This window comes from Hordeum vulgare, chromosome 1H (genome assembly GCF_904849725.1).
Source record: "Hordeum vulgare subsp. vulgare chromosome 1H, MorexV3_pseudomolecules_assembly, whole genome shotgun sequence".
Taxonomy (NCBI): domain Eukaryota; kingdom Viridiplantae; phylum Streptophyta; class Magnoliopsida; order Poales; family Poaceae; genus Hordeum; species Hordeum vulgare.
Genome location: NC_058518.1, coordinates 509,592,757 through 509,603,130, shown reverse-complemented (window position 1 = coordinate 509,603,130; position 10,374 = coordinate 509,592,757). Strand labels below are relative to the sequence as shown.

At 48.2% G+C, this 10,374-nt stretch overlaps 1 protein-coding gene across 1 annotated transcript; it reads right to left on the bottom strand.

Annotated features, from left to right (window-relative positions):
- Positions 1–5,461: 5,461 nt before the first annotated feature.
- LOC123402779 lies at positions 5,462–6,948 on the bottom strand. The gene has a single exon (XM_045096745.1). The coding sequence runs from the start codon at positions 6,946–6,948 to the stop codon at positions 5,857–5,859; it is 1,092 nt and encodes a 363-aa protein (XP_044952680.1). The 3' UTR covers positions 5,462–5,856.
- Positions 6,949–10,374: the final 3,426 nt, after the last annotated feature.

Below are 10,374 nucleotides of genomic sequence, written 5' to 3'. Positions count from 1 at the left end.
TAAGTTTCAAACTTGGTAGTGATTCTTGCATTCTTTTGGGTTTATTTCATATTTTTAAAGATGTTTGTTATGTGAAATAAAACGTTTTCATCGACTACAGATGAGTCTGTGATGTCTTCGTCAATTTTAAAATAATTTATCGGCTTAGTGTTTTCAAGATGTAAGTAAAAACTAGGTATTGTCCAGTTCGATCCGTCCGTTGATTCTCTGTCGGACGGTGGAGAAAAACGGCATGTCACCATACTCTTAGTCAGTGACATGTCAATGGCATCTTGGTCCGCACTACAAAACGAAATTGTTAACCAAGTGTTTTCCAAATCAAAAATTTGAAAAAAAAATCGGTTATACTCCAGTTGATTGCGACCAGACCAGTTGGCATGGTAAGTGATGCCCTACCCTAACCATCTGGCTTCTGAATTTATGCAAAACTCCCTCCCCCCCCCCCCCCCCCCCCCCCCCCGAGATATTTACGCATGTACATGGTAACAGAGACATATATTTTTATTTCGATAAACTCTTTACCAAACAGTCGTTCCAACTACCACTCTTCTGATGTTTCTACCCCTGCCCTTGCTGCAGTTCATATCTTTTCTCTGCTAGGTTGCCCTGGTGATTTCTTTTGGCGAGCATGACAATTTCTTTTGGCAAGGTGGAATGACATGGTTATTGTTAGGGAACCGTTTAATGCTTAATTTTGTTCTTAATTGCTTTGAAGTGATTACTCTTGAAAAACTTTTGTTCTTCATATTATACTATGTTGTTTACGTGTCACCATGTAGAGCCAAATATGTGTGTGTTGTAATCCTTCTAAAAAATGGGAGTATGCACATTTATCATACATTTATTGGATGCCCATTAACTAACTTGAGAGATAATTAATAGTCCATGTCTTTGTTGACCAGATCAAAAGAAATCACGCTTAAGTACTATGAAGTTCAAACAAGGCGAACTGATTTTGTTAAGAAGTTTCGAAGGTTACTAAAAATAGAATCCTTTATGGACAAGAAACTATTCTAAATGTTGATTGATGGACGTTGGAAGAATACTATTATTGTATTGCGAGCTGACAAAATAATGGATATGCCATTTTGTCCAGGAGGTATGTAAATATTTGTAGTGTCTAAAATAAATCAATTCTCAGCATCTCCTTTCTCCTAGATCATATTCATTTACTGACATGCCTTTTTTCGTAGTTTTTATCATGGCATGTGCTTCCTTTAGTGACGAGATGAAGTTTACAATACCGTCAAACCCTCCTCAAACATCCATGCAGGTCGTCCGGTCACTCACCGGTCACGAAAAAGGGACCCAGATGGACCCCTCGAACCGGCCTTAAACGCCCGGGCTGACCGACACCCCTCATTTCCAACCCAAATATGGGGCGGATATGGGGGAGCCCGGGCATGCCCGCCTGGCCCGTGCTGGCCCGCGTCTATCCCACATATATTCGTCCCCATCCACTCGTCGTACCTAACACTAGCGACGTGCCCGCCGGGCGAGGCAGCGGGCACGGGATGCGGTGGAGGCCCTCGTGACGGTGGATGTTGAAGAGGCGGAGTCATACTCCCCGACGCCCCATTGGATGCACCAGTGCAGGCGACGCGACCGCATCGTGATGGACGCCGACTCCTTCCAGGAAGGACCCGTGATCGAACTCACGTCGACTGGCACCGTCCGGCTTACCGGCTTTGACGAGAAAGAATAGGGCATGGGAGACGACGGAAGCTCGACCCCCGTGAGCCGGCTAGGGTCTCATGTCCTACTCTACCTCGCCGGCGACCGGACCGACATTGTGAGGGGCGCAGCCAGCCGTCGGACATGGGCACAACGGAGTCAGATGAGTTCCGCTTAGTATTAGGTTTACATTGCATGTAATAGTATGAATTTGATGTTTCTAATTTGAGGTATCCATTATTTAAGGCGTGATCGGTCAGTGTCCGTGGATGCGTCCATCGTTTGAGGGGTTGGATTTGCAAGGTCCAGTACATGCTCCTAGGTTCTATTTTTGTCCTACAGCTTTTTGTTAGGTTGATTAAGGTCAATTTCCGTCGTATGATGTTGTGATATGCATTGAAGTGGGATGTGTATAGTGTTTCAAAAAAATTTATGAAAGCCCATCATGTCTCTTTTTATTCATATCTAATAATTATCAAATTCTTGATGAGATTACATCAAAGAAAGACAGTGGTCCATTAACCCAATCTCTCCCTAATAATAAAGCAAATACAGTTTCTGGTCGTCCGTTATTTAAATTGCCCCCGAAGTTGGCTAAAATTACCCACCAATGCCACTAAAGCAAATACAGTTTTTGGTCGTCCGTCATTTAAAGTGCCTCCGAAGTTGGCTAAAATTACCCACCAATGCCACTTGTAAGTCAAAAAAAGGTTCGTTTATCAGATTTCTGAAATCGGCGCCGTTATTTGTTGTTATAGACAATGATACGTTACCAGAGCAATAGTCGACAAGTAGCGTGATGGCTATCAGTTCAAGTCTCCAGATGGGAGACCAGGGTTTGATCCCTGGTTCTCACGTGTGTTTTCTCTCCTTTTTCTTTACCTCTCTAAAGCATGGGTCAGCCGATGTGCAGGTCGGGGCGCCCATATCTTGTTTTTTTTTTTAATTTCATTTTTGGATTTTTCTTCTCTAAATTAATTCCAGATTTCAAAAGAACAAAATATCAAAAAGTTATGAGTATAAAAAATGTACGAAAAGGCAAAAACTGTTTGCGTATTCAAAAAATATTTAGAAAGTCATAAAATATTCATGAGTTCAAAAATTGCTCACGTATTATAAAACAAATCACGATTTCAAATAAATTGTAATGAAATACTAAGTGATCATGATTTTTTATAAAATTATTCAGTAATCAAAACATATTCATGGATTTGAATAGCTTGTCCATCATCTTTTAGAAAATCTTCACAAAAATTAATACACATCCATAAATAATGAATAAAATGAATTGTCGCTTACATAAAGGTTTTATTAGGAGATCTGTAAAGATTATTTCATGATTTTATTTAGACCCTTGCATATCAAAAAGTTGCGACTTTTACAAAAAATAGGAAAATGATAAACCATTTGTGAATTCAGAAAAATATTCGGAAAATCATAGAAAGTTCATTAGTTCAGAAATTGCTCACACATTATAAAAAAATCACAAATTCAAATAAATTTTCATGAAATAAGAAATGTTCAAGATTTTTAAAAATAATCCGGTATGCAAAGCATATTCAGGAATTTGAAAAACATATCCATCAATTTTTTAAAAATGTTCGCAAAAATTAAAACACATCCGTAAATAATGAACAAAACAAATTGTCGCTTACATAAAGGTTTTATTACGAGATCTCTGGAGATCGTTTTATGATTTTATGTAGTCCCTCGCGTTAGGTAAAAATGGTTTCCGTGTTTTGTACAACGCTGAGCCCCAACCAAATTGACACAACTTTTTATGAATTAGTTTTGTACACAATTATGTTTATTCTCATACAAGAATATTGGTTATGGTAAGCACCGCTACGCTAAGTTAAGACGAGGCACATCATTCATCAGTATAGCTCAGGCAGGATTCTTAAATGTAGTTTGCTCAGCTATAAAATATTATGTTGTGACGCCTTAAGAAATCAAGTCGCGATGAGCATCATGTTTTTTGTTTATGAAATCATACTTTTTTATATCTACCACACCTATATAATCTAATAGTTTTTTTTTCGTTGCATCGCACCGCACGGGCATATTTGCCAGTTTTTTATAATAAATATAAAATATTGGTAACTCGTGCATCATATCATTCGCTTTTGTAGGTGCACCAAGTTGACCTCTCATTTGATCTTCAAAACTTAGGTCTGCTTGTAATGTGCTTGAGGCATTTTCTGCCTGTACCAACCCACCGGCATTGTTCTTATAGGATATAGTTTATTTATATTTTTATTTTGGAAAAACAGTGTATACCTTCGATCTCTGCATGTGGATGATGCATGCAACTCTTTTATTAATTTTTAATAAAAGACAGTATAAAATCATACGTGAGTAAGCTTGAAACCACCGTCTTATCAATACATGTCGCTATTCTTATTCGAATGTTCAAACCAAATATCAAACATACATCGCACCAAAGACTAACATGTAAACTCAGATGTCCAATCCAACCACAATGCCGGGACTGTACCGTTGTAGCATACTCTCGTATCCATCCACAAGGGTGCGTCGTCGAAACTGCACAGTGCCTTGCTGCCAGGAATTCGTCGCCGGCCTAGTCAATGTTTGTCCCAGAATGGGTTTTTTTTACCTCAATGGGGGACTACTTTAACTTGATGATCGATCATCATCGTCACAGCTGCACGCAGTCGGTCGCGAGGGTGGGACACGCGGAGGATTGGTCTTCTCATCGGTAAATGTGAGGGCAAACACCGACGCCGCAATGATCTCCGCCGCAGATTGTCACTGCCTAGCCCGACTGAGCGCACACTGGAGTACCGGCACCGGGAGTAGAGTGGCATACTGGCATGCACAGAAGCATCGGTCCATTCCACAATCACCGCGCTGCACTGTCAAAAAGGAAATGTCTACAGCCGTAATATAAAATATAATCAAGGGGAGCCGGGACACGAAACGAACATGGTACTTTAGTTAGTAACGACTTTGCCTAATTACGCCGTGGGCTTTTCCGGCAGAGTTAGGCAAAGCGACGGGGAATCCAGCAGCAAAGAATGGCCTGTCCGTCCGTCCGTCTCCAGACGAAACGAAACGAAAGCTTTTGCGCAGGCCTTTCCGTCGTCGTCGTCAAAGCTAGCTAGCTTGGGTCGTCGCGTGGCATGGCATGGCGCAGCAACTTTTTGGTCCTTTGCGTGGGAAGAGACAAGACGACGACGACGACGGTTAGAGAGAGAGATAGAGAGAGGGAGGGAGGTAAACGGGACGAAACGAAAGGGACCCCCGTGCAGCGGCGGCAGCAGCGGTGAGGACATGAGAGACGCAAGTCACGGAGAGCATGCATGCATGCATGCAGGCTGAAAGCAAAGGCTGCAGCGGCGAGCCGAAAGAAATGGCGGTGCCCGAGGCCGTGCCGCTGGCTCACGGAGACGGAATCAGGCGTGGACCTCCCTGCCCTCTGCTCTCGCCTCGCCGGCCACCGGCCGGCCGGACCCGCGTCGTACGAGGCGAGCACGGGGCTTTTTTTCTCAGTTCGTCCCTGTCGTCGCCAGCCATGATGGCGTCGTTGCGCTTGGACGCCATGAAAGGCCCCCACGCAGGCCACCCCGAGCTTTTCTTTTCCCCACCATCCAGACCGTACGGCTCCTCACCTTTGCATTGCACTGCAGTGGGAGAACACACTTACACACAGACAATAAAGCCGTGAGATGAGGCTAATCAACGTCTACTCCATGCTAGTCGCGTTCGAGACAAGAAAAAAATGACCTACGTTGAGCAAGTTTTGGCAGAATTCACGTATAGGACATGAGCGGCTAAAATAGTTTCTCAAATGCTAATAAGTAATGTACTAACACCTTACATTTCACATGTACTACACACGAGGACAACAAAGCAAGCACGCGGACTGACAAAGGTGAGGGGGGAAATGAGGAGGAAAAGAGACAGCAAAGGACGCAAACAGCTACAATCCACGTTCATCTACGTGCATGCATATGCATATCAGCATATGCATGAACGAGGCCATGAGATGGGTCGTGATTGGGGAGGGTAAAGGAGCCTAAAAAGAGCTCTTTTCCCACGCTTACACCTAACCAGAATCCTTAAACTAGAAACTCTAGGACGTCAAACACACATAAACAACGCACGCAACGCAAAGATGATGTTCTTCTTGGAACTTTGATGCTCTGCTTCTACTCTGTTTCATTTCTTCTTCGGCGAGGGGGACGCGGCCTCGCATTTCCCCGGGTCGCTCCGAGACCGCAGCAGCGGCGAGTCGCAGTCGGAGATGGAAGCCCGGTGGATGGACTCCTTGCAGTGCGCGATGGCGCCGGCGATGCCGTCCTGCTTCTCGGCCGCCGAGTCGTCGTCGCGGCGCGGCGCAGTGCCGGCCACAGCCGATGACGCCGACCGGCACTTGCGCAGGCGACGGAGGCCCCTCGCCTCGCCGGCCGCGGCCGTGCGGAGCCGCCGCGAGATCCTGGCCAGGCACCTCCTGATCACGTCCCGGGACGGCGCGCGCCTGCTTCCGGCGCGCTCCTGCTCGTCCTCGTCGGGGTGGGGCGTCGCCATGAAGAGCCGGAGCGACCGCGCGCTGGCGGAGCTGCTCCGGGCGAAGCTGCGGCGGCCGACGCCGTGGAGCGGCGCGGCCTTCCTGGCGCCGAAGCTGAGCGTGCGCAGGCCGCCGATGCCGCGCTTGAGGCCGGTGGCCTTCGCCTTGGACGGCGGCTCCGAGGCGGAGCGGCTCCGCTGGAGGGAGATGACGAAGTCGAGCTCCTCGTCGGAGTCGGACTCGGAGCCCGAGAGCGCGCCGGAGCTGGAGCTGAAGGAGGAGTCGCGGAGGGAGCAGGACGCGAAGTCGAGGTCGAAGAAGGGCCCCTCGTCCTCGCCCTCGCCGTCCTGGCGGTCGGCATTGACGGTGGACGCAGCACTGCGCCGCGCGGCCAGCAGCCGGAGGATCTGCATTTTGTGACGAGCTGAGAGCTGCAAGAGCGTGAGGGGAGCGTGCGTGCCGTGGTCTGTGCGGCGAGCGACGGGGAGGGTGGGTGTGGTGTGGTGTGGTGTGGTGCGTGGGGTGGCGGCTTTTAAACTGGGTCGAAAGGGGCGGAGCGCGAAAAGAGAGGACGCGAAAAGGGGTATGGAAAACAAAGGAGTTTTTCCGGCGGTGGCCGGACGGTGGCGTCCCCCGGTGGCGCGAGGGAACAGGGACGTCGTGGTGCGAGGGGGTTGCCGGGGCGGCTCGGTGAGGCGTTCGCGGGCGTTTTGTGGGGTTCGTGGCGTGGCCGGCCCGGCCATGTGGTTGCTTTGGGATCGTGACACTACTGCTACCAGCGGTAGATTTCGCGAAATCTACCGTCACTGTGGCGGTCCGTCATTCGTGCTGCTGCGGATGTTGGTGTCAGCCGTTTTCAATCCAGTGTGTCAGGTAAAATGGATAAATTTGATCAACTAATTCATAAAATGAACCATACGATGAATGTAATTCATCAGCATGATCTTTTTATGTGATGTCTGAGAGGAAGACGTTACACTGCGGCATCGGAGTTCTAGACGCCGCACCTCCGGCCTCGCTGGCATCCTCTGCCAGGGCCGACCTCCCCCCTCCCCCTGCCCCTCCTTCCCCGAGGCAGCGTGGCGCCTTGCTCTTAGGCGCCGTACTATGCATTCGTAATCGTTGTGGGCCGGTTCTTCCCCCACCCACCCCATTCTTTTCAGATAAGTTTGTCAATGGATTTCTTTTCCAAATGTTCCTAGGAGGTAATCTCCTCCAATCCCCTTCTTTCTATCCAAGAACATTTGCAATTTTTTGAGATTTGTGAGTTTGGGTGAAACCCTTGTTTTGCATGGATTTGTGGTAGATGAGTATTTAGTTCTAGTTGATTTGTGGATGAGTATGCAATTTGTAGATGATTTGTTGATTAGTTGATATGTGGAACCCTAGTGTATGCATGTTGAGATGAACATATGTATGGATGTATAAATGTTGAGATTTGTTGAACATAGTTTGTAGTCCCTATTATACCTATCATAAATCACATATGAAAAAAAAATGCTCATATATGTCTATTTTCCTCAAATATGTAGGATGGTCTGGCTTTTGGATAATTGCTATGACGTTGAACATCGAGTCTATTTGATGTCGGAGAAGGGGATGGTAATGAGAGCATACTTTTTCTTCAAATATCTTGTGTTTACTTGGAAAGATCAAATTGTAATCAATCTAATTTCTATGTATGCAGGACCTTGTGCCAGTGAAGATTCGGTCTCACGGGACGTCAACTTTCATGCCGTACGATGAGCGGTACACACCGTACATCGAGAAGACAAGACTCCTTCCTTTCATTCAGCTTGTGAGCCGATTGACGCCCAACCTGAACCTGCGACAATCACCGCACTTATGGATCGGTGGAGGCCGGGGACCCATAGTTTTCACCCCCGGGCCGGAGAGATGGCCGGGACTTTTGATGATGTTTTCATGATCACCGCACCTCCAATCGAGGGGGAGCCACTTTGTGTGAGCACTATTTCTGAGGGATGGCGCCAACAAATGGAGGCCCTTATTGGTATGTCTCCTGCAGAGCCGGCACCAGCAGACAAAGAGAAGAAAGATAGAGTCCATCAGACGCTCCTTTCACTTGGATTGTAGCCTTAGGGTGTCAATGAAGATGTGATCCAGACTTATGGTCACGTGTACATGTGGTATGCTATCTCTGGGACTATCTTCGCTGACGGCGGCGGCAACAATGCTCAATGGATGTGGCTGAAGGCGATGACAGCCCTCGACCAGAAGTTGAGTTGGGGGTCGGCGGTATTGGCCTACTTGTACGGGCAGGTAATAAATTGCTTGTAGCTAGTTTCAACGCTCCGCTTACATGTTGAAGCCAATGACGGAATAGAGCGGTACACGACGGAAGACTTTCTCAACAAAGGAAAGAAGTCGGTCTCTGAGGGCTCTCGTATGACAAGAGGGATGACGAGGATGAGAGGTATGAACGATGACGATGAGGAGGAAATAGAGTTGGAGGAACCGCAACCGGTTGTGAGGGAGAAGCTACCTACTAAGAGGGAACGAGGCAAGAGTACGCGGGAAAGGATCAAAGGAAAGAGTAGTGGTGTTGAACTTGTTGTTAAACTACTAGCAATGTTGAACACTTGAACTTGTTGTCTTTGTTATCCGTGTTGATCTCGTAGTACCATGAAAACAAGTCGTTTGCTGAATTCGATGTTATGTTGAGCTCGTTGCATTTGTTTTTTGTGAAGATGTGTTTTGCTGTTTGCTAAGATTATATACAGTGTAAATTAACTGTTTTGTGAAGATTATAAGCCCGGATATAAGATTTTGCAGATAATAGCATGTGTGGCGCCTCCGTCTTCGACTCCACACTAGAGAGGACGGCGCCTTAGAGCATCTACAGTTAGATCTTGCAAATCCGTCCCCTCAAATGCCCACAGACCCATTCGGGCGCGGCCGCGGATACTGACCGGTACGTCTCAAATAATTGCGTTCTACATCCGGACATCTCACATTAGGTTCCTCAAATCCATAGAAAAACATGCAAGATAAGGAACCTACGTACTACGTAGAACCTATCTACTCCTCGTCGGAGATGTCAACGATCTTCGTGCCCTCCGGCGGATAAATGTCCGCCTGCTGCAACTTCGCCCCCTCCGGCACCGTCTGTTGCTCCCTGCGGCCTCCTCCGCCTCAATCTCCGACTCCAGCTCGTCGAAGATGGTGCCGGCCTCCGCCTGCCTCTGCCGGATGAGCCAACGGTTGGCCTCCACCTCGCCTCATCCCGGATGGAATCCATGATGGCATGCTGCTCCGCCATCTCCTCCGATGGGGCGACGACGAACTCTGCCTCCACCTCCACCATGCTCAAGCCGGGAGCCTTCTCCTCTGGGTCGTCCTCCTCCATGGCCTCCGGCTACTCCTCCTCCTCCTACTGCCGCTGCTCCTCCTCCTGCTGCTGCTCCTCCGTCTTTGACGAATCCGAAGGGAGATCCGCAACGATGCGGGCGGCACGGCGAGCTTGGATCTCCGTCTCTATTTGCAGGCTCCGCTCCAGAGTGAGCTGCATAAGTTGTGATGAGCCGTCGGACCACCTTGACGGAAAGGAAACTAGGAGAGGAGGCGGACGGTCTCGGGTTGCGGCAGAGAGAAGGAGGAGGCGGATGAGGTAGGGCGGGGGGCGTCGGTCGGCTTAAATGGCCGGCCCCGACCTGGGGCATGGAGCCGGAGTGGCGTCACGCGGCGTTCACACCGTGTCGATGTTCGACGCGCCCGTCGGACCGTCGGGTTTTTCGGTGAGTTCGCATGGGGCCAAGCCATCAGGCGACGTGTAGGGAAAGGCCGGGCTCGTCCGGTCTCACTCATATTTAAACTGTAAATAAAGGATGTCGGTCAACCCGGGTCGTTTGGATCGCAATTTCATGACCAGTCGTTCTATTATAATAATATGCGCAGCTGGACTTGAACCCTGATCAACTGAGGATAATATTGTCTCTAACCATTCAACAACTGATTGGTTCGCATTATGCTGCCGAACCTTACACTGCGCGCTGACGAAGAAAACGCAGCTCCTACCCGTCCACGTCAATGTCCACTAACCAGATTAGTAGTTGTTGGTGCAGTCCAACAGGGGTGCGATTACTATGAACGAACCCTTAGAAAACGACCAACCCATGCATGGGCCAGGACTAATATGCAGACAAATACCC

Excerpts from the sequence above, each read along its gene's own strand:
- LOC123402779 (XM_045096745.1), bottom strand. The coding sequence starts at position 6,948 with ATGGCCGGGCCGGCCACGCCACGAACCCCACAAAACGCCCGCGAACGC.